The 24,508-nt window shown below is 42.7% G+C and overlaps 1 protein-coding gene across 1 annotated transcript in view; it reads right to left on the reverse strand.

Annotated features, from left to right (window-relative positions):
- Positions 1 to 24,508, reverse strand: part of LOC136319452 (ryanodine receptor 2) — a gene marked incomplete at its 3' end in the record, with an annotated part of 236,616 nt that overhangs the window by 32,055 nt on the left and 180,053 nt on the right. Inside the window, exons 29-37 of the mRNA XM_066252709.1 lie at positions 23,514 to 23,674; positions 21,671 to 21,827; positions 21,090 to 21,176; positions 16,571 to 16,797; positions 9,811 to 10,591; positions 7,392 to 7,592; positions 5,443 to 5,548; positions 4,043 to 4,186; positions 2,049 to 2,322 (exon numbers count right to left, since the gene is read on the reverse strand). Of these exons, the coding sequence (XP_066108806.1) occupies positions 2,049 to 2,322; positions 4,043 to 4,186; positions 5,443 to 5,548; positions 7,392 to 7,592; positions 9,811 to 10,591; positions 16,571 to 16,797; positions 21,090 to 21,176; positions 21,671 to 21,827; positions 23,514 to 23,674 (2,138 nt within the window). The remainder of the gene's footprint in view (positions 1 to 2,048; positions 2,323 to 4,042; positions 4,187 to 5,442; positions 5,549 to 7,391; positions 7,593 to 9,810; positions 10,592 to 16,570; positions 16,798 to 21,089; positions 21,177 to 21,670; positions 21,828 to 23,513; positions 23,675 to 24,508) is intronic.

Here is a 24,508-nt window from a genome sequence, read left to right on the forward strand (position 1 = left end):
GTGCGCAACCACTGTAATAATTTTAGAGTAGAATCTTCCATTTTATATTTATGATTTCAAATAATTAATAGGCCCACAGGCAATATCTAGTATTGTTTAATAAATTTAAAATGTATAAAGGTTAAAATGTACATATATCATACAATCTGAATCTTTCCATACTTTGTCTTCCTCACAATTATTTTTGTGAGCAGTGTATCTGTTTTCCTCTCAGTCTTGAATACGTATGGATATAAATATTAATCTCCAAATCCACACGGGCTCACTGTGCTGACCTCTCTGTTGGGCATTGCATCCTACATTGAATCATGTTCTCCAGTTCTGGTACCAAGAATTCCAAATGTTGTTTCTTTGCAAGTATTCTGGCTTTCCTCCCTATTTTTTCTTATTTATTTTTTTACAGAGACAGAGAGAGGGACAGATAGGGACAGGCAGACAGGAAAGGAGAGAGATGAGAAACATCAATCATCAGTTTTTCATTGTGACACCTTAGTTGTTCATTGATTGCTTTCTCATATGTGCCTTGTCCGTGGGCCTTCAGCAGACCAAGTAACCCCTTGCTCAAGCTAGTGACCTTGGGTCCAAGCTGGTGAGCTTTGCTCAAACCAGATAAGCCCACACTCAAGCTGGCAACCTCGGGGTCTCAAACCTGGATCCTCCACATCCCAGTCCGACGCTCTATCCACTGCGCCACCACCTGGTCAGGCTCCTCCCAATTTTTTCTTAAACAGTCTATGTAACAATGGTTTCATGCTACATTATATCCAGCTGTAGATGTGGAAATAAGGGTGCTTTATGAAATCTGCAAACTCCATCTTTCATCAGTTCTGAAAGCCTCAAGCCACTAGCCCTCAGATATCCCCTCTTTAGTTCCCCAACAGCGTCTTTCCTGGCAATCCTGTTCAGCATATGCTGGACCTTCTCACACTACCCCTGGGCCTCACAGCTCCTCATATGTCTTATCTCCTCGTGCTGCATTAGTAACTTCCTCAGATCTATGATCTAATGCGGGGGTCCCCAAACTTTTTACACAGGGGGCCAGTTCACTGTCCCTCAGACGGTTGGAGGGCCACCACATACAGTGCTCCTCTCACTGATCACCACTGAAAGAAGTGCCCCTTCCGGAAGTGCGGGGGGGGGGGGGGCGGATAAATGGCCTTAGAGGGCTGCATGCAGCCCGGGGCCATAGTTTGGGGATGCCTTAATTAATTTTCTCTTTAGCTCTATCTTATCTGTGATTATTAATTAACTGTATTTTATGTCAATTTTCATATTTTTTAATTCTAGAAGTTGTTTCTGGACTTTTTTCAAACCTTCCTGACTTACTGCATGTCTTACTTTTAGAGATATCACTTATTCCTTTGTATACAGTATCTTTATGTTTTCTTTCCAGATTTCTATCATCTGAAGTTCTTGAGAGAGGTATTCTAACTCCATAATTTATTGTATATGAAGACCCTTATTTATGGTGGATTGTTCCCTATGTGTTTGATGGTGGGCTAGTCTTGTGTAGTATTTAGGGTTTTTTTTACAGTATCTCAGAGTAACTTGAGTTGAGAAAGCATAGCACTAGGCCAATTCTTACGTCAATGTCTCAGCTGGGGGATCTGAAACCACACATACAGTACAAACGTTACCCCCAGATCTACACAAAGCACAAGCTATGATGCTGCTTCCCAGTCCCCATTCTTCTTTCATGGCCCAATGGATCCAGAAAAATTTGTGTGTGTTTGTCTCCCTTTGGATTATAATGTGTTTTTATTAACCTGTGTTTTTATATATGATTATATATTACTGAGTAGTTAAGAAACAAACTCTTAAGGTATTTTCTATGAATCACAGCCATCTTAGAATCTAGTTGTAAAAGACATGTTTCATTATTGAGCAACTTTCCTATTTAGCTTTAAAACATAATCTCTAGAAAAACAATCTAATTTACTGATCATGCAATCTAGACAACATATTTTTATAAATGTACCGACTGCATTGGGATAAACTATTAGAAAGAAAAAATATCTAAGACAAAAGGCTATGATAATTAAATTTACCCTAATCCACGAATCATAAGCTTCTCTTCCTCTTTGCCCATCCTTACACTCAGCAGAGAGCGAATCTGACCAAGCGAGGCCAGGAGATTGATGGTGTCATCCACAGAAACAGCGTTTATGGTGTAGGTCTTGGGCAGGGCCCGGACCAGACCCCCAACGCCGTCATACTGTCGGTGGAGCAACACAAACATAGCCCTCACCAACTCAGGGTCTTCAATGACAGACTCTTGTGCCCATCGAACCATGGTCTCAGAAATCAGCTGCTGAAGAGTGGCTGTAGAGTCATTATTGATAGTTTTTAAAAAGGAAAAAATAAGAGAAGACAAATTAGTTGGGCATTTCAACTGCATATCTCATAGTCCCAAACTCATATCTATAGTTGTACCAGAATATTCTTTGAAAAAAAAACACTTCATTTAAACATTTATAAACATTGAATATATGTATATATCTATATATACATATATGTCAAAATATATCAGTAAGTCAATAAAGATGAGTTATAGACATGTAAGAATGAAAATACACAAACTTTTCTTTAAGAACTAGTCTTATAATTAAAGAATTTTAGTTGTTTCAAAATTGCAGCCACTTTTTTAAAACTACTGTTGGCAATCCATACAACAATCAATATGAATTATCCTATTACTATTACTTTTGTTGTTGTTGTTCCATTACTTTACTTCCAGATGATCTGACATCATATGTCCTTATTAAGGTCAGCCATAGGCATTTAAGGAGCTATTTATCCAATTGTCTCATTTGAGTCATTTGTTATAGTGACTTCATGTAATTATATTTATGCTTAAATGTGAATCCCTAAGACTCACTTATAATGTCTTCAAAAGGAGTTAACTATGAAACTGTATTAAAGTGGAAAGTCATTCCATATATAGAGGATTACTTGCTATGTAATGTAGTACACCTAAAAACAATAGAACTTTCACACCGCATAAAATAAATACATTTATCAAAGCTAAGTAGGGTTGATGTGACCCAATTCATACATTGTGAGGTACATAATTCCTATCATAAATATACTGGTTGATTTTTAAAAAAAAGCTATTTAAACTGCTTTAATCTGTTTATGAACACAGATTTAAGAAAAAGTACCAGTTATAACCCACTACAAAATGCAGATAAAATACCAATATACGTCCTTATATCTCAAAACCATGCTGTGATTTCTTTAACAGCTCAAAATCATAAACTTGATAACAAAACATGAGTATAGGAAATGTTGAACTCTGATTTTAAAGACGACCTGATTCAAATTTGGTTGAGACACTAAAGAATAACTTTGAAAGTAACTGTATAAAGTTTCCCTTGTAAGTTAGTGGAAATAAAACCCCACAATTTCATGGTGGTTGTTTTTTTCTTTCAGTAAAAGTTGTTGATGAACCAGCATTGCATCTGAAAATGGAGTCTCAGGAGTGGGGTACCCAGCGGGCGGATCTCCCAGACCAGCCCTGACCAACCTTTCTGGGTGAGCATGGATATCTGACATCCATGCCCGCATGCTGCCTTGATTCATAGAGCATCAGTGGTTTCTTCAGTTAAATGAAACATGCACAAATCAGAAGTTTGTAACACGTTAGAAAATATTTCAGGACCAGAATATAGTCAGACAATATCTACTTCAACTTTAAGAAAAGGTTTAACTTCATGTAAGAATATTTGAAAATCAACTGCATAATATTTAGATACGAAGTCTAAATTACTCCCCTTGCTTCCTCTTAATCATCTCCAATCAAATACCTAAACTTCTAGTGCTCCAGGGAGCCCATCCGCCCTTATAATGCTGCTTTTTCTCCATCTGTTTCTACAAATATCGTTGGAGGCTGCTGCGTGTTTCTGGCAGCCATGGGTATCTACTTAAGAAGCCAATTCCTGGAAGCTGCAAACTCAATTGTCTCACTGGCTTGTCTATTGTGGTACGGGGCTAGTTAGTGTCGCAGCTGGGTCACTCTGCAGTGCCCTTTCATACTGCTTACACGACTTCTTGGAATCACTCTCCATGGGTTTTTCGGCCTGTTTCTTCTTCAGGTATGTCACCTTCTCTACCAGGGACAACAGACGCCCTCTGATAGTTAAGTTACTGTTTCCATCCAGGGACCCATCTTCATTCAGCTCAATTCCTAGCAGGAAAAATGTGAAGAGAAAGAAGACAAGAAGAAAAAATGATTTAAGGAGTTCATTTAGGAGAAATCATTCTCAGGCTTTGCACCTTGCCCATTCACAGCGTCAAGCAGGGTTGCCAAGTCTGAAACTTTGGACACCACTGCGCAAGTCTGCCCACGAGCACTCACAGGAGGCTTACACCTCGGCATCTGTTCCTTTCTCTTCTCCCCATCATTTCTGTGGGCTCATGGCCATCAGAACCCAGCACAAAATATAAAACCAAACAGAGAACAAAAACACTCAGGAGACAAGATCAAGACTGCACTTGGAGCTGTCACAGGCAGCTCTGGCTTCGGGCGCCGGGACCTGCAGTTCTGCCAGCCTGAGAACCTCCTCACTCGCCTCCATAAGTGTCAGTGGGATTTTAATAAACTGAGATTTAGCAAGAAGAACAGGCTTATAACTAGGTACCCTAAAGCAGGGAATGCTTCATGTTGAAGCATTGCTACCATTTTAAAATATCCCCTTACTCATATTATACATATGGCATAGCCTCATGGCATTTATTGAGTGGTTCTATATTCATAAGCTGAATTAATATGCAAGGCAGTACTTTTAGTCTCTTTATTAAAATAAAATAATAGTACCACTGATGCTATGCATATTGTTTATGAAACGGCTGCTAATTCACCTCTTTCACTGGAACCAGACTTTACCCCAGCACTGCATAAACAGAGAAGGAAGCACACCCAGACAATCTAATCCGTGCCACTTAAAAAGTTCTTAGAAAAGAAGTGGGGAGAATGACCATAATAGACTTGGGTTACTAACATATAATTTAATACAGAATTTTCTTAGGTATTAATTTCATAAGACAAATGCTGGATTTTTTTGGCAAATCCTACAAAGTGGCCCTGCAGTCTGTTCAAATACTGTTTGTGATCAAATTTCTTTAGACTCAATCCTAACAATCAACTCTTCGTCCAAAGCACCTGGTTACAATTCCTCACCCCCTTCCCCATATCTTGCCACTGAGGGAAAGAGGAAGGGGAAAGGGAGAATTTTGGATATGGTCTGCTCCATCTGATGATGTTTCTGATCTCTCTACCCTTTCTGACTTCCCTCATAGGGTCAGTTAACCTTTTTATCATAATAAGATTCTTAGGTGGGCCCTAATAGGCATCGTGTGTATCTGTGAACCTGTCACATACAGATTCTCTTCTGTTCCAGTACATGTGCACTTAACAAGAGCTGTAAGTCACAAAGACCTTACCACAATGTGCCATTAGATCTTCATGAAAATCTAAGAGTTGGTCTCGGATTTCCTCTGAACATGGACATTCGCTTTTGTCATCCTTAAAATTGAGAAGCATATTAATCTGAAAGTTTGGAATGAGAATGAAAGAAAAGTGGAGTCAGAAACTACACAGCAAAGATCACAAATACCAAAGATGCCCAAAACCTGTTTTAAAATATTTGTAAAATGTTGCCCAGCAGATGAAAAATTATTATTTATCACTCAGATTAAAAAATACCATGGGCCCTAGAAAAAGATGTGTGTCTTGCTGTTAGGTAGAGTATTCCACAGATATCCAACAATCCTGTTAGCTGATGATAGCACTGTATTCTCCATATTCTTATTTCTGGCTAGTTTTATCCATTTTCATGAGAGGGATGTTCAAGTCTTTGACTATTACTATGTATTTGTCTATTTCACCTTTCAGTTCTGTATTGACTTCACATGTTTACACCTCCTCTGGTTCTCAGTTCTGTAGCCAGTCTTATTTCTTCTATTTTTCAGACTCTCCCAGTAGCAGAAACCTCCCAGTAGTAGCCAAACAAATGGAGTGATTCTGGGAGAGGCTGGTCTTGTCCTCTGCTCAATAAATGATGTTTATAGCAATTACAAAAAGTCCATCCCCTTCCCTCAAAGAAATTACATTCTGTTGAGGACAAGTAAATCTTGCAGCAAATCTTTAAACCCTTTCCTTTGGAAGCATCTTGAATATGGAGGAAACTGTAAGAGTGAGATACCAAAACAGTATCTAACTTCTCACATTTTGAGTCACCTCCTGAGAAAGATTGCAGAAAATTCACATCCCCAGACTCACTCATTCTTTGATTCAGGTGTGTGCCTGTGGTTCTGCTGCACCCTAGAGCAGGGGTCCCCAAACTACGGCCCCCTGAGGCCATTTATCCGGGCCCTGCTGCACTTCTGGAAGGGGCACCTCTTTCATTGGTGGTCAGTGTACTGTATGTGGCGGCGTAGCAAAGCGCGGCGTTGCTCACGTACAGTACTACTTCCAGTGACCCGGGACGCACGCGTCATGCTCCGGAAGCATATCATATCACTTGTTCTGGCTAGCAGTGACAAATATAGAACCGGACATTGACCATCTCATTAGCCAAAAGCAGGCCCATAGTTCCCATTAAAATACTGGTCAGTTTGTTGATTTGAATTTACTTGTTCTTTATTTTAAATATTGTATTTATTCCTGTTTTGTTTTTTTACTTTAAAATAAGATATGTGCAGTGTGCATAGGGATTTGTTCATAGTTTTTTTTATAGTCTGGCCCTCCAATGGTCTGAGAGACAGTGAACTGACCCCCTGTGTAAAAAGTTTGGGGATCCCTGCCCTAGAGAGACCTGAGTTGGGAGATAAACAAGAGGAAAAACCACAAACGGGATCAATCACCCAGCAAGAATGGAGGCAGTGATATTTGGTTCCTTTAGGGAAGGATTCTTCTAAGAAAAATTGTCTTCTTTGTAAATTATATAAATGTCTAATCACTGTGCTGTACACCTGAAACTAAAATAAAGACTGAATGTCAATTATAATTGAAAAGTTAAAAAAATAAATAAAATTTAAAATAAAAGTAGAAAGGGTCTGGCATTGGATCCTAGGGGTAAAGGGCTCCTGTCAGCCATGACAACCCATCTGTGGTTGCATATTGTTTTGCTTGGAGAATGTCAGAATCTGGCAAACCGGGCTCCTCCAAGAGGCCATGATACACTCAACCCCTATTAATAAGTCTCTTATTTGTTTAAACTAATCAAGTAGTTTCATTGGTGAAAGTAAGAATACTGACTCCATCAACATGGCTAGTTTAAAGAAAATGGGGAGAAACACATTTGTAACTAATGTTATCACTTTGCAATGCAGGGATCCTGAATGAGCTAAACTCAAAGTAAAAGGAAAGAATTTTCAACCCATTGTTGTACCTGTTCTTGAGGTGGCGATCTAAATTCCTTTGTCTTCCGGGCTGTGAGTGCAGCCGACATGTTCAAGGCCTGCATGACTTCATTGTACCTGAAGCGCTGGTTGTCTTGGAGCTTAGCTACAAAGTCATCTGAAAAGGCCACAATGGCTTCAATCCGGTGCCGGACTTGGCAGTCACAGAGGTACTGAAGGAGCAGGCACATCTAAGAAGGCAATTTAAAAGACACTAAATTTAATTCCTCAAAATCAGTGGCCGAGATGCCTAACTGCCAGCTCTTCCCCTTTAGGAACAGAATCCTGGTTGTGTATAGGAGGTCTCCGGGAACAAAACAGAGTCTGCCTAAGTCAGAATGGCTAATGTGTGTCCCTCTGGTGGATACTCAGTATTCAGGATTCCTTTGCAGCTATAGGTGCTATGGCCAGTGAGACATATGAGAAGTTTGCCAGGGATCTTCTGGGAACAACTTTTACGTCATTAATAACAGACCAGAACACTCTCTTCTCAAAGTGAATGCTACAGGGTCATGACATGAACATTGGAGGAAGATGAGGTAACACCTTACGGTGACAACCACAGACTAAGGATCACAGAAAGATACTAAGATCTGGGTTTCAAATTATATCACGGTGTTCCACCAGTTCTAGAACTGTCTATCTCCAGACCTTGCATGTAAGTTTATTAAGTAATTTAACTGCATATTAAATGCCTAACTGGGTAGTCCCTCACAGAAAGCCAAAAGGGTTTTTAAACTGCAGTAAGTCAGTCAAAACATGCCCATCAGAGAATGTTCTGCCCAAGTTTTGAAAACCATTTAAATGCACTAATACCAATTGTGATTCAATATAAGGCATTGTTAAAAAGGGCTGTGAAACCTTGTATATCACCATCCACAAGAGAGCAGTTTCTGTCAATGCTGGTTCTAAGTAGCCCTAGTATCTGTCCCCTTCCGTCTGTTTCCTTCCCTGAACCCTAGTGGAAGCACCACTCCCTCGGGTCCGACTCAGTCTGCCCTGGACCACCCATGTCTTTCCTTCCTTTTTTTTTTGTATTTTTCTGAAGCTGGAAACAGGGAGAGACAGTCATACAGATTCCCGCATGCGCCCGACCAGGATCCACCCGGCACACCCACTAAGGGTGGATGCTCTGCCCACCAGGGGGCGATGCTCTGCCCCTGGGGGGGGGGGGTCGCTCTGCTGCGACCAGAGCCACTCTAGCGCCTGGGGCAGAGGCCAAGGAGCCATATCCCAGCGCCTGGGCCATCTTTGCTCCAATGGAGCCTTGGCTGTGGGAGGGGAAGAGAGAGACAGAGAGGAAGGAGGGGGGGGGGGTGGAGAAGCAAATGGGCGCTTCTCCTATATGCCCTGGCCCGGAATCGAACCCGGGCCCGCCGTACACCAAGCTGGCTCAGCAGTAGAGTGTCTTTCCTTCTTGTCTGTTTCACCCACAGCAGCTACATTGTGATTTAGTATAAAATTTTCCTGCTAAAAATTCTCAAGCCGGCTCAGCGGTAGAGTGTCTTTCCTTCTTGTCTGTTTCACCCACAGCAGCTACATTGTGATTTAGTATAAAATTTTCCTGCTAAAAATTCTCAAGCCGGCTCAGCGGTAGAGTGTCTTTCCTTCTTGTCTGTTTCACCCACAGCAGCTACATTGTGATTTAGTATAAAATTTTCCTGCTAAAAATTCTCAAGCCGGCTCAGCGGTAGAGTGTCTTTCCTTCTTGTCTGTTTCACCCACAGCAGCTACATTGTGATTTAGTATAAAATTTTCCTGCTAAAAATTCTCAGTTGTTTTTACTTGAACTTAAAATAAGCTTCAAAGGGCTACATTCCTTGTGATCTGACCTCTGCCTGCTCCCCCCCCCTGCAGCCTCAGGCCTCTCCCTGCCCCAGGGCTTGCAATGCTGCCTGTTTTGCATGCAAAGCTCCCAGAGCACTCTCCCACTGTGGCTGGCACTCAGAGAGACTTCCCTTTGCTTTTCCCACAGCAATCCCAGGAGAGCTTTCTGTGTTCTAGTAACCCATTCTATTCTTTCAGATCATTAATGTAAAGAGCAATGAGATATTCTTAGAGAAACACATCAGTAAGTATCTATTTCCCCCCAGGGACTGAGCTTCTGAACACACCCATGACAGGATTTCAGACTTGTGAGGCAGATAGACATGTACCTGGCCAAGGAAGCCGCCTTGACAAGCATACTAAATTTGTCTTTTATTAACTATTGTCAATTGACTCAATTGGAAAATTCATCAAATTCATTACAAATGTAGGAAAATTAGATTGATGGGTCCCAAAACACAAACAATTGGACATCAGTGAATTTTCTAGACAACTGTACTATACAGGCACATGGACACAGACCAGGTTCAGTGTCTTAGTCTCTTGCAATCCTGGCCTCCCCACCATTTCTCCCCTGCTCACCTGCAGCTTCACGGGCTCTGGCAGCTTCATCTGCAGCAACCCCTCTGCCGCATCCCCACGTGTGCCCTCCGGCCTGGTGCTGTCGGTGCAGGGTTCCCTGGGTGGTGCCTGGTGCTCCTTCTCCGGGGTGGCCTCTGTGAACACCCGGGGCTCAATCAATTGCAGGATGTGCTTCAGGTCCTCTCCTTGGAAGACACCCATGATGAGCAGCGTGTAAAAGAGCTTGATGAGCGGAACAAAGAGGAACTCAGTGGTGCCCCCGACCGGGTCCCGCGCGCGCAGGCCGCCCTCCCGAACCGCCTCCATCAGCATCTGCATGGTCTTGGCCTTGAGCGTGTCCAGTGGGAATTCGGGGCTGTCGTGGTAGCAGTCGTGATTGAGGCACAAGAAGCTGGGTGAGGAGAAGCGCATGCGTGGCCGCAGCGAGGTGCTGAGGCCTATGCCGGGCAGCCCGTGCTCCTTGTGCTCGTCCGGGAAGAGCGTGATGCTCTTGGTCTCATCGGTCATGGGCACAATGAACTCGTTGTTCATCATGAGCCGGGCGGTGGCGTAGGCACTCAGGTGGATGTCTATGAGCAGGTCATAGTAGCCCGTGCGCAGCAGACCGGGCATGTACTTGCTCTGGATGGCGTAGAGTAGCTGCGCCTCGTCCACGTGGCTGCAGAGCGCATGCGCCACACGGTGGTTGCCCAGGGCGCACACAGCCGAGTACAGCCGCAGGGTATGGGAATGAAAGCGCAACAGCTCCTCCTGCTCTGTCAGCTCCAGGATGTCCACGGACCTGCGGGCAGGAGTTGGGGGGCAGAGCTGTCACAGGAGAAATCAAAAGCGCATGCAAACACACAAGATCTCCTTGTGGCCCGCCCTCTTCCATGGCATGCTAATGACAGCATAGATTATTTAAAAATCAGTTCTAGATGTTTTATAGGATTTCTTCCATACAGAATTTCATGTTGACAATTTCCACTCACTGGTGCTTGCACCCTCTTCATTGTCCATACCCCCGAGGTTCTGGGCAACTTTTATAAACTTGGGTCTCAGTCTGAACCTAGGGGCCCCTCCTTTCAGAATGTGAGCACTCTATGGAAAACCCTGAGTCTCCTTTCCAAATGGGCTGACTGGTTTCCAGAACCAGGAAAATGTTCCTTGAGATTCAGGAGTCTGCGCCCCTTTCTGTGACCTATGGGAGCTGTCAACCTAGCCAGTCTGAGCAGGTAACATCGGACTGAGTCCTCCAACACAATCTCCCTTCTAACGTGCCTTCCTCACAGACCTACACACGTCACCTGGTTGCCAACAGGCACAAGCAGTTCCAGAAACACACACTATGGTAACAGTTTTGCTTGCGAACCTTCTGCTGGGAAACTGAGTTTACACAGGTTCCTAATTCAGGTCATTCTGCTTTTGCCACACACCATGTCCTTTCAACACATAAAATCTCAAAAACAGGGCCACAACGTGCCTAATGTCTTTCCTTTGAGAACAGAGACCATGCACATAATCCCTTTAGATCAGGGGTCCCCAAACTTTTTACACAGGGGGCCAGTTCACTGTCCCTCAGACCGTTGGAGGGCCAGACTATAAAAAAACTATGAACAAATTCCTATGCACACTGCACATATCTTATTTTAAAGTAAAAAAACAAAACGGGAACAAATACAATATTTAAAATAAAGAACAAGTAAATTTAAATCAACAAACTGACCAATATTTCAATGGGAACTATGCTCCTCTCACTGACCACCAATGAAAGAGGTGCCCTTCCAGAAGTGCGGCGGGGGCCGGATAAATGGCTTCAGGGGGCCGCATGTGGCCCACGGGCCATAGTTTGGGGACCCCTGCTTTAGATGAACCACTCACTCATCCGGAAAGGAGTCCTGGTGAGGTTGTGATATAAGTTCATCAGAATAGCGCTATTATACATTTATTTATTAATATTAATATATTTCTAGAACCCAACCTACTACAAAGTGGGTACTGAATAATTATGTTATTAAACTTCATCATATCCTAGGGTACTCCACTTTCCTGTCAGTGCCTATCCCCTGTATCATGACTCCCAGGTCATAGATATTGGATGAAAAGCCACTGTGGCTTGATGGTGTAGAATTTGTCCAGACCACACCTCCCAATTCTCAGAATCAGACCTTCCTGCACTATAATCTCAAGCAAATGATTACCTACCACATAGCTGCTGAAACCCACTGCCAGCATGCAATTCTTGGAAAGATATAAATGAGCAGCCCCACCCTCAAAGTATGGTGGACAACGATTCCCAGGTCTTAGCTAAACTTTGACCTTCCAGGAAGACAACCCCGCTTCGCAGCCAGAATGATGGTCTACACAAATATGTTGACTATAGCAACACATTTAGAATGTGTGCTCTAGGTTCTTACTAAAGAACATAGTGTATCACTCACAAAATGTCAGGAACATGTAAAGACTCCACAGCCTCCACTGCTGCAGTCACTCCTAATCCAGCCCCGCCCATTATTCCCTTGAATCACCATGGGCCCCAATGCTTGTCTGTGGAATAGATGAATAAGAGAACTCTAAAGGATTTGTAGTCTCTATTTCATAACTTCACACTCGAGTCAAGGCAAACCAAGGCCCATACTGCAAAATTTAGTTTGTCTCCCCTTTGTAGTAATATTCATACTTCAATCAACAATGGCTTTACTTAGAGTACAGCAAAAGAAATAACTCATTATTTTATCTGTTGTATGGGCAATGCCAAATACACAATCCAGCACCTCCTTAGAACATGCTATGGATTACTGCATGTTCGCTGGCCCCTGGACATCAACCCTGGCCATAGAACTATCTGTAACAGATTGGGCTGACCATCAGCTTGTCTCTCAGGGTACGAAGGCACATGGTACACTCCCATAGTCCATCCCCAGCCTGCAAGAGCTTCAGTGGAGCCAGGCCCTCATGTAACATGTTTATTTGCTGCTGGTGGGATTTCTGGGTGTTACTGCAGTAAAAGCTGAGTGATACAACTCATTATACTCCTTAACAGTCCCCAGTGGAGAGATTTATTTGATGACTTAATATCATTCTTTTATTCATCCAATAGTACAGTGTGTCTATTATGCATCAAGCACTGTTCATAGGAGACAGGAGTTGAACAATACAGACATGATTCCTGCCTGAAGGGAGACTACTGTCTAGTTGAGATGCGAAAACAGACTATTCACATCTCCTACCATCCTAAACATTAAAATATTGCCATACCAGGCAGTGGTGCAGTGGATAGAGCATCAGCCTGGGATGCTGAGGACCCAGGTTCAAAACCCCGAGGTCCCCAGCTTGAGCACAAGCTCATCCAGCTTGAGTGTGGGCTCACCAGCTTAAACGTGGGGTTGCCAACTTGAGCACGGGGTTGCTGGCTTGAGTGTGGGATCATAGACATGACCCTATGATTGCTGGTCTGAGCCCAAGGTCACTGACTTGAGCAAGGGGTCACTGGCTAAGCTGAAGCATCACGGTTAAGGCACATATGAGAAACAACCAGTGACACCTAAAGAGCCGCAACTATGAATTGATGCTTCTTATCTTTCTCCCTTCCTGTCTGTCCCTCTCTATCCCTCTTTTTTGCTAAAATGATATAGATAGATAGAGATATACAGATGGAGTTAGGGAGATATATTATTTGTCAATTTATAATTTACTGGGGTGTGAAAAAAAGATGCTATTCAATGACTAGTTGGCATTTCCATTTTAGAATCTGAATTTTGAAGTGCCTCACCTCAGATTTTCCTTTAGCTTCTTAAAGCACGAGACCAATGTGGACCTGACCTCACCAAACACACAGAGCAGGGTGGCACAGTGGCTTGACCATCAAGCCCTGGCTCTGCTGCTTTCCCTTCCTCCCTTCTGGTTACCTCATTCCTGTGACACTATTTTATGCATTGGCACTGTACATATTTCAGAAAACTGACTCAAATTCTTTATGGTCTATATTAAGAGTTTAAATTATCCATTCACTTGTCACAGGTAATTAATATCAATTACCCCTGAATTTGTCACAGGTAACTCATATGAGTTATTAATGACTCTGCCAGGAGCAGCCTCTGGCTTTCTGTGACAAGCCAACATGTTCATTACAATCTTAAAAGTCTCTGCTAAGCGAGAGAAACTACTTTCTCTCACAAAGAAAAATTCCTTCTCTTTCAGTTGTTGAGTATTTTTTTAAATCAGATGCAAATTCCCAAACCTTTCTCACATAAAATAAGAAGTATGAAATTAAAATTCAGTCATCTAAAAAAACCACTATAAATGATATATATCTCTAATTATTTCACTTAAATATGTAAATACATATTTAATATAGAAATAAATCTACCTGCCCAGATTAATTTTTCTTTGGATTTCTTCTTAAATGTCTTTAATATAATACTATAAAATGTATGTATTTAAAATATATAATTCCCTGGTTTTAGTATATTGATGGACTTGTGCAACCAGAACCAAAATCTAAGATTAGAACATTTTCATCGGCGTAAAAGAAACCCAGGACACGTTAGCAGTCACCCCCAGGCCCACCAGCCCTAAGTGCTATCTCTACGGGTCTGCTATTACAGACTTTTCAAGTAAATGAAATCCTACAAATATGCAGTCTTTGTGAATGCCTTTTAAAACTTAATATAATGTTTTTAAGGTTCACCCATATTATAGGATATATCAGTACTCCATTCCCTTTTATTGCCAAATAACATTGTATAGATAGGCCACATTGCACTTATTCACTCCTCAGTTGCTAGACATTGGGTTGCTCCCACTTTATGGCTACTCTGAATAACGCTGCTGTGAACACCACTGTACAGTGTTTTGTGTGGTCATGTTCTCGTTTCTCTTGGCTATATACCTAGGAGTGGAATTGATGGGTCACATGGCAAGTATATATTTAATATTTTGGGGAATTAACAAGCTGTTTTGCAAGGCATAAGTTAAATTTTAAAGGTATTAATTTTTTTTAAATGCCAAGCATGTCTTCTTCTTCTTCTTCTTCTTCTTATTATTATTATTATTATTATTAAGTGAGAGGTGGGGAGGCAGACATAGACTCCTGCATGTGCCCTGACCAGGATCTATCCTGCCAGCCCCTACCAGGTAATACTCTGCCTGTCTGGGCTGCTGCTCTGTTGCTTAGAAACCAAGTTATTTTAGCTCCTGAGGCAGGGCCATGGAGGTATCCTCAGCACCTGGGGCCAACTTTGCTGGAACCATTTGAGCCATGGCTGCGGGAGAGGAGAAGACAGGAGTGAGGGGAGGGGTGGAGAAGCAGATGGTCACTTCTCCTGTGTGCCTCGACAAGGAATCAAACCTGGGACTTCTACATACCAGGCCGACACTCTACCACTGAGCCAACCAGCCAGGGCCCAAGCATGTCTAAAATACAGTGTATCTGTAAAGTCATGGCGCACTTTTGACCAGTCACAGGAAAGCAACAAAAGACGATAGAAATGTGAAATTTGCACCAAATAAAAGGAAAACCCTCCCAGTTTCTGTAGGATGATGTGGCAGCATGTGCGCATGCGCAGATGATGACGTAACACCATGTATACAGTGGAGTAGCCCACGACCATGCCAGTCAAGATGTGGACGGTACAGAGGAAAGTTCAGTGTGTTCTGTGGCTCGCTAAATTCGAATCCGTGACCAAAGTACAACGTGAATATCGGAGCGTTTATAACGAAGCACCACCACATAGGAATAACATTACTCGGTGGGATAAGCAGTTGAAGGAAACCGGCAGTTGGAGAAACCCCGTTCTGGTAGGCCATCAGTCAGTGACGAGTCTGTAGAGGCTATACGGGATAGCTACCTAAGGAGCCCTAAAAAATCTGTGCGTGAGCCCACATCGAACTGCACTGAATAGGTATGAAACTGGGAGAGTTTTCCTTTTATTTGGTGCAGATTTCACATTTCTATCGTCTTTTGTTGTTTTCCTGTGACCGGTCAAAAGTGCACCATGACTTTACAAACACACTGTACATTTTAAAATGGGCCTAGCTCCTGCAACTGTTATAAGATTAAAGGCTTCAAATACAGGAACAGCCAATGTTAGTCTTTGCATTTTTCATGCACCGTTTTCACTCTGTGACTAAACTTTTTAATGACATTTTGTGAGGGAAATCTTGGTCCAAAACCTAATTTTATTCATTAGGCTCCCAGAATAAAACCTGTACAGTCTAAGTGGCTACAATATGGAAAGGCGGAGATCTACGGAGCCACCTCTGAGCACTGACTGCACCTCCTGTTACTACGGTTACTGCCTAGAATGCAGGTACTGTTGTATCCAAAGCCCTCACCAAAGACTTTCACAAGTTTCTTTCATTCATGTCTGGTACTCTGGTTTACTACATCTGTCAAATGAAGGGTTGCACGGACTTCTGTGACCCCATCCCTAACACCTTGCAATTTTATGACACTATTACTTACGGAGTCGGGAGTCAGACTGCCAGGTGCACCAGCCTGAGTTTTCACTTGCCATTATTATAAGGAAAATGAGAGAGTGGAAGGAAACAACACCCAGTCATACCACCTCTTTGACAGCAGTATAACCATGTTTCAGAAACAAAGTGGTTGGGAAATAGATTTAAATTTGGGATATGTAAAATAATGTTTTCATTGGACACAAGAAATGAGACAGTTTTAAACCTCATTTTGTATCCCACCCCCAGTGCCAACTCAGAGCCCCAGGGCAGTGTTAAGTTTGAGGGTCCCAGTGGGATGGTGCAGGGCATGGCAGCAGACCTGTTCTCCTCAGGGATGTGCAGGGACATGAACTGCAGAGGGTCCACACACTGCACGAGCCAGCCCTGGCGCTCACTGATTCGCAACACGTCCACCTTCAGGAACTGATTGGGCATTCTGCTCCACAGGACGTGTGACAGGAACTGCACATGGAGACGTGGGGGACACTGAGGCACAGGGTTTCTGTGCTCACTCTTGAACAGTCCCGCTGAGAGAGGCATCACATTCTAGCAGACAGAAGCAGAAAAAATATTTATGACACACCCTGGGGTCACGATGACTAGTGCTCTGCAGAACAGAAAGCAGGAGTAAGATCTGCTACATGTCGACCAAAGTCAACACAAGAAATAATAGAAATTGGGCTAAAGCTTCTGAAAGGAGAAAATATTATGAGCAATGTAGTGGAATAACCCGTCACATGGCCTTGGATGGGAACACAGCCAACAAGAAAAGAATGTTTTGCCAAGAGAATTGTTTTGTGACTTGAAGGCGGGTTACTGAAACAGGTCTGTGACTGAAGGCAGTTGCTGGGCTTTTCTCAGTAAAACATTCTCATAAGATTTCTGTACTTTCCAAGGTTGTCCCCTGAGATAAAGAGAGGAATGTTGTGGGAACCATAAAAGCAATAGCAATTAATGCCTTCTGATATTATGTTGTTACTAAGCTATTTTGCAGGTGCACTCCATGTATCTTTAAGTAAAAGTTACACTTGATGTTATGCCAATTCCTCAGTAAACAAGCTTTTTGAAGTCTTGTGAATAAAATTAGGACACAGCGTGAACTCGGGGCCATTTGCCTGAGTGAGCTGTGGTCCTTTGCTAGTCCTTGATGATTTCATCTGCTGCTCTCTCTCTCTGCGTCCCTGACTCACAACAACAGAGCAAAAATGCCTAGCGCTTCAGGGCACCCAGACTGGGGACATGACGTGGCCATCCCCTCTGATACACGGATAAGGCAAGTGCAGTCGATCATCACATCCCTCAGATCTGCTTTCCAAGCTGCTCTCAGTGCCAAACGTCACGGAACAGCGGTCACATCCACTGGGCTCTCTCTCTCCCAGTCTGTGCTGTCCCCCACCTGGTCCTTACCCAAGCCCACACATACTGTCAGATCATTGGGTTTTAGTAAACAGTGGTATACCAAACCAAAGACAGCTCCACAGATAAACCTGACTATCAAACAAGAAAGCAGAATGAACAGGCATTAACCTCCAAGATTCACTTCCCCTCCACCTTTTCCCACAGTCAATATAGATGTCCAGCCAACCTGTGTCCTTCAGCCAGGTCAAGGACAGAGGCCTTGACTTTGCCAAAGCTTATGCATCCATGTGTAATCATGACACCACTCCTCGGACTCTCCTGGGTCACATAAAACCCCCGACCTCATCTTCCCACATGGCCTTCAGTCCTGCCCCTTCCAAGAGCCTCCCTGCCATGTTCTTCAGATGGCCTCGCCCTCTAGCCGCCTTCCCAGTCCCTCCTGTGAGTGCAGAGAAACAGCCAGACATTGTTTTAGGGACTGAGAACAAAACAGATAAAATGTCCTCCTACAGCTTCCATTTTCCTGTTGCAAACATGAACACAACCAGGAAGTAAATTAATAGTATATCAGAACAGAGGGCACAGGAGGAAAACAGGGTGGGAACCAGAGGGCAGGGCAGTAATAATAAACAGGGTGGTCAGAGTGGGTGTCACTGAGAAGGTGACAGTTAAGGAAAGAGCCAAAGAACAACCATGTGAATATGCAGGAAGGAAACTCCACAGTAGGGACAGTCAGTGCAAAGGAGTTAGGCAGGGTTTTTGCCTGGCAGGTGTAAGGAGGCACTGGAGGCTGGCAGGGAGGAGAGCAGAGCTGTGGGAGAGAGTCAGAGAGTCAGGATGTCAAATTTTCTTGGACCTGAGAACCATATGGAGAACTCTGATTTTTACTCCCAGGGAAAGAGGGTTTCTAGTGTTTTAAGCAGGGGAATGACATGATCTGATTTGGACATTAAAGCAGCATCATTCAAGCTGCTTAATTATAAACAGATGGGCAAGGATGAATCACAGAAACCTCGATTGGATGCCATTTGAGGCCCTAGCTGGTTGGCTCAGTGGTACAGTGTTAGCATGGCATAAGGATGTCCTGGGTTTAATTTCTAGTCAGGGCACACAGGAATAGCAACCCTCTGTTTTCCCACCCCTCCCCTTCCCTCATCTCTCTTTCTCTCTTCTCCTCTCTCAGCTATGGCTTGATTGGTTTGAGCAAGTTGGCTCCATGGATGGTTTCATGGAACCTCCGCCTCAGGCACTAAAAATAGCTCAGTTGCTGAGCAATGGAACATGGCCCCAGATGGGCAGAGCATCGTCTCATAGGGGGATTGCCATGGGGATCCCAGTCAGGGCACATGTGGAAGCCTGTCTACTTCCCCTCCTCTCACTTAATTAAAAAAAGAGGATGCCACTTGAGTAATGGAGGTGACAGACAATGGTGATGGGTAGCAATGTGATGGTCACCAGCAGTCAGAAGGTGGGGGACATGCTGATGATGAACCAGAATGTGGAATGTAAAGGAGAAAGTCAAGGATGACTCTCAGCCATGGGGCCTAAGCAACCAAATCTGCTATTAAATAACGTGGGAAGACTAGGTCATCAGGTTAGGAATGACTAGTGATGGTCAGCAATCCAGTTTTGGACATATTCAATTTGCAATACCTATGAAACAACCAAATGGAAATGTCAAATAGATCAATATACACGTCCGAGTTCTGAGCAAACACTTTGTAAAACAAAATAAGAAATTCGTGCAAATGTGCTGCTTCCTTCCTCACACTTGCAATTAGAGTTTTTCCATCATTTTTCAGAACTTCTTCGGGCAAGCTCCCTACAGCCCTCTTGATTAACAAATATCATGATTCCTTTAGTCCATATTGTATTAGCCTTTCTGTGGCCGCTGAGAATCTAATTTTACAGAGACAGAAACTAGGCTCACATGGTTAAGGACAAGTCCAAGGTTGCTGAGCCAGTATGCCTGGTATCTTCATGTTTACAAGGGCTGAATTCATCCAATTCTACTTCCTGAATTCTAGCCCTTCTACTTATGGTTGAATTAGCGTTACCTCCTTGTTCACACTTAAGATCTACGTTCACTTTTTCCTTTTCTTTTTCTTTTTTTAATGAGTGGAGGGGAGGCAGAGACAGAATCCCATAGGCACACTGACCAGGATCCACCTGGCAAATGCACTAGGGGGCGATGCTCTGCCCATCTCGGGCGCTTGGCTCTGTTGCAACCAGAGCCATTTTTTAGCACCTGAGGTGGAGGCCATGGAGCCATCCTCAGCACTTGGGACCATCTCATTCCAAATGAGCAATGGCTGCAGGAGAGGAGGAGAAGAAAGAGAGAAGCAAGAGGGGGAGAAGTGGAGAAGCAGATGATCGCTTCTCCTGTGTGCCCTGACTGGGAATCAAACCCAGAACATCCACATGCCAGGCTGACACTTTACCACTAAGTTTACTGGCCAGGGCCATAAAGATCTATATTAATCCTTGACTCTTCATTCTCCTTAAGTACCTGAATCCAATTCATCAACGCTTCTCACTAATCCAGTTCACTGTCAAATTCTACTAATTTCTCCTCTAAAACACCTCCTCCTTTATCATTGTGTCTCTGTGACAAGTTTTGTGGCTCTTCTCATTGTCTCCCACATGGACAATACCAAGTTGTTGACAAGTTGTTTCGCTTGTCCTCATCCTTGTGAATACAGACATTTCTCCATGACTACTAATATATTTTCCCAAAATGGTTTGATTACACTCAGCACTCAACCCCCTGCTTCACATTTCCAGTGGATTGCCAACTACGTGAAAGGTCCCAACTCTCAGCATGGTGCTCAAGGCCTTTCAACTTGGACTTGGCCCACATCTATGCACACTCATCTCTAACCACATCGGAAGGCATCCTCCAACACAGACTCACCAAATTCCTCAGATCGGTACTTTCATGCTCATGTGTCTTTGCTTTCTGTTGACCCCTCCCAGTCAGTGTCCCCAGAGGTCTTCTATCAACAATCAAGAAGCAACCTAAATGTTACCACTTCTTTTAGCCTTACCTGATCGACCCCATGCAACTTAGCTGCTTCTTCACTGATGTCCCCACAGTAACCTGTCCAGAGATGACCCCAGCTCCATAAGCCCATTCACTAGCTCAGTTGTGAGTTCACGATTAATAAGCTATATGTAATTTGGCATTTCTTTTTCCCATAGAAGCCAAGATTTTTTTTTTGTTTATTTTTAGAAGCCAAGTTTTACTGATAATTATATTGATGATGACTAAAGAGAATTACTTTCTAATTAATTATGGTCTCCTAATGACTTGAAATAGATTACATAATTTTCAAATATGGCTAACTTTCTTTATAAAGAATGATTTATAGGATTAATAGCAGTAGTCATAAAATACTGAACTTGTTGAAGAAGTAAATACTATTCCCTAACAGAACGTACTCCAAATGCAAACAATACCAAGAATGAGTCTTTCCTACCTTTATTCTTCCCAACTCAAATTGGAAAACACTGGGACTTGTAGCTTGTGCAAAAACTGCAGGAAATAATTTGGTACTTGGCTCCACCTTAAAAAAACAACAATGAATTTAATAATATTAGTAAAGAGAACCCAAGACTCTTTCAATAATTATTTGGGGCATTTCATTTCTTTACTCTGTGAGTATTTATGGAGGAATGGACTCTTCCTCTGAAGGGCACGCGGCATAGCTATTACTCAAACACAAGTAAAAATACATAATTCACTCATTTCTGTTTTAATTTTTTTTAAGATTTTTAAAAATTTATTCATTTTAGAAAGAGGGAGAGAGAAAAAGAGAGAAAGAGAGAGAGAGAGAAGGGGGAGGAGCAGGAAGCATCATCTCCCATATGTGCTCTGACCAGACAAGCCCGGGATTTGGAACCGGCGACCTCAGTGTTCCAGGCTGACATTTCATCCACTGCATCACCAGAGGTCAGGCTTAATTTTTTTTTCTAATTTATTTTTTTGGTCTTACAAAATGTGTTTTCCTCTAATGGTAACAACACTATCCTCCAGGACAGCAGCGCCCACGGCCAGTACCTGGTAGCACGTGCTGAGCTCCTTGCCGTTGGCTGTGAAAGTGAGCAGCCCGCTGGCGGTATCCACCACGCAGCCAATCTCCAGCCCGTTGTTGCGACCCTGCCCGGGGCTCGTGCTCTCGCCTGCACACACCATGTAGCAGTTGCTGCGTTTGATGCTGAATTTCAAAAAACATTTTTATCTTTGTACAACCACAGATAGAATAGAAAGCACATGTATCTTGCAAACTAAACCTAAATTATGCTGCGCAAGCAACAAGCTCATGCTGTGATGGGAAAGGTGCACATGGGCCCGAGTCTGTGACTCTGAGCAAAACTTCACGGACTCCAGTGGACTTTTGAACCAGGTCTTACACGTCCCCAAATTCATACCTAGTGGAGACAGGTCAAGAAGTTGGAATCAAGTAAGAACTGACCTGCACCTTCCCTCCAAAAACTCAAACCAAACAGGACCTTTTACTGACGTTCAAAAAAGTTACTTAAAAATCATCCAAATTTTCAATTTTCATTCTCATAGTTTATTTTTTATCCACTGTTCCTAGACAAGAAACATTCATTTTTAACCACCATCAGAATCCTTAGGCAAATTCTACGTGAGCCATCAGTCATTCAAAATATTTACAATTTGGCTAAAAGCATGTCCCTGTATGGACAATTCCCAGTGACCTATTATAAGAAACAGACTTAGCTAGACCATGCACAGAATCAGTGGTATTAAAACCAAACCCCCAAGTTTCAGCTGCAGCAGAACCTTCACCAGACGTGGTAACAAAACTTGTTATTGGTGCTTTGCCACTCTACAGTAGATACACTGCAGGCAGTGAAATAAAAAGGCCAAAGGCAGGCAAAGAACAAGAAGGGAGATACAGCTTCTCTGCACCATTATGTAAGAATCAACAGCCCCTCCTTAAACTGAAATCTTTTATCAGGTAGCCCAGCCCCAGACTGAGCTATTTCCTTACATTATTACCCTCTCTGAAAATCAAATACATCCCCCAAAATATTCCTGGAGACAGATGGCTTGGGGCTCCTGTCCTAACATGAAGCACTCTTCATTGGAGATTTTTGCCAGGCATACTGTCTCAAGGTCTAAGTTCAAGTGTTTGAAGTGTGAAAATCTGAAGGCAGGAGAGTGAGCTTCCAGTCACCAAAAATGGGGTGTGGGTATAAAAGGACCGCACCGTGTGGAGAACTGTTTCTAGAAGACTTGTCACAACATACCCAGAGGGGACACGCGGGTACAACAGGGAGGTGCAGATGGTCAGATCTTCTCTTATCTCAGTCTACAAGATAGATGGCCAGCTTCACTTTTTTGACGGTTTGGTTTGAGTTTGGTTTGTTTTATAAATGAAAAAGGATGGCACAGAAAGTATAACTGACTTACCCAAAGCCACACAGCGAGTCAATGGCCAGGCTGAGAAAAGAACCCACTGCTCCTCAGTCCAAATTCAAATGCGTCCACCTGGGCTAAACTAATAGCCCATCATGTCTTCAATTGTCTCCCCACCACAAACCAGTTCCCAAGCCACATATCAGACCATGTGCTAATTGCCTCATGCTCACCCATCCATAATCCCTCGCACAGAGGCTAAGTATCATAAACTGAGCTGTTAGTCATGTATACTGTCACTTGAAGGAACCCATGATTGTTACCCAAAAAGGAGACACCGCTCTTACTTCATAATGGTTTTCACTTTTAATATGCTCAGATTCCTTACTGGCTTGTATGAGTGACAGAAAGGACACTGACATTCCCCTGGGCATGAGATCCAAGAAGAAAACAATTCCTAGGTTTATTACCATTTTTATCAGATGTTGTTCATAAGAAATTGAAGAAAACCAACCTTTCGTGCACTTTTCCCTTTTCATCTCCTAGAGTAACTGTTACTGTACGAACTCTGTCCAAGTCAAAGCACGTGTCAAACTGATGGAAGTCGGATGTGATCCAGCCCACCCAGACGCTAGCAGGTTCTTGTCCAGGAAAGATCCTCACTGAGTAGTAGTACTGTCAAGGCAGCAAAACCAGGTGTTGGCAGAATAAATCAAAACAAAACTTTGATTTGCAATGTCTCAGAATGACCAAAGGAAATATTTATTTAAAATCAATAAGCCTAATTGAAATGTTATCGACACCAAGGACTAACCCTGCAAACTAAGAAAAGTCTTAAAACCAAGATCTTGAATTAAACTAGAAATAATGAGAAAAAAAGAGAAAAGACTCTATCTGAGCAAACACGTTCAATGGTTTGAGGCTTTTCTATTCCCAAATGTGCATGCATGTACATTGTGAGGACATACATAACACGTATACCATATGCATTTGCACATAGACAGTATATTTATGTAATAAAGTCATCTATCATTAGGTAGGTAAGCTTTAATGCTGCCAGCTTGCACAGTATGCTAATCTGTGCTCAAGTTTTGCACCTGCCACCTATCTGTGGAAATGTTTCATCCTTCCTCATGCAATTTATAATATTCTCACACCTTAAAACCACTTAGAAACAGCTCAGATCTAATGTGTGAAAATTAAGCTCAAACGTGGGGGTGCTAAGAGATACAACTATCTAATTTTTTTGTCATTTGACATTTTAGGACAAGTTGTTTCGAAAATTTTAAATGGCAGACAGCAAAACTGGACTACTAGCAAGACATAAGTGATCTTATTTTAGACATCCATAGGAATAAGGAAATCAGATGTACTTGGAAAAGGTAAGTCATGTATTCAAATTTTGCCAAGAAAAAAGATAGGAAAATTAGGATTACAAGTGACATTAAAGACATTTTCCCCAACATAAGCTCTTTTATGGCATATCCATATATTTTTAAACATTTTAGT

Source organism: Saccopteryx bilineata, chromosome 1, assembly GCF_036850765.1.
Source record: "Saccopteryx bilineata isolate mSacBil1 chromosome 1, mSacBil1_pri_phased_curated, whole genome shotgun sequence".
Classification (NCBI taxonomy): domain Eukaryota; kingdom Metazoa; phylum Chordata; class Mammalia; order Chiroptera; family Emballonuridae; genus Saccopteryx; species Saccopteryx bilineata.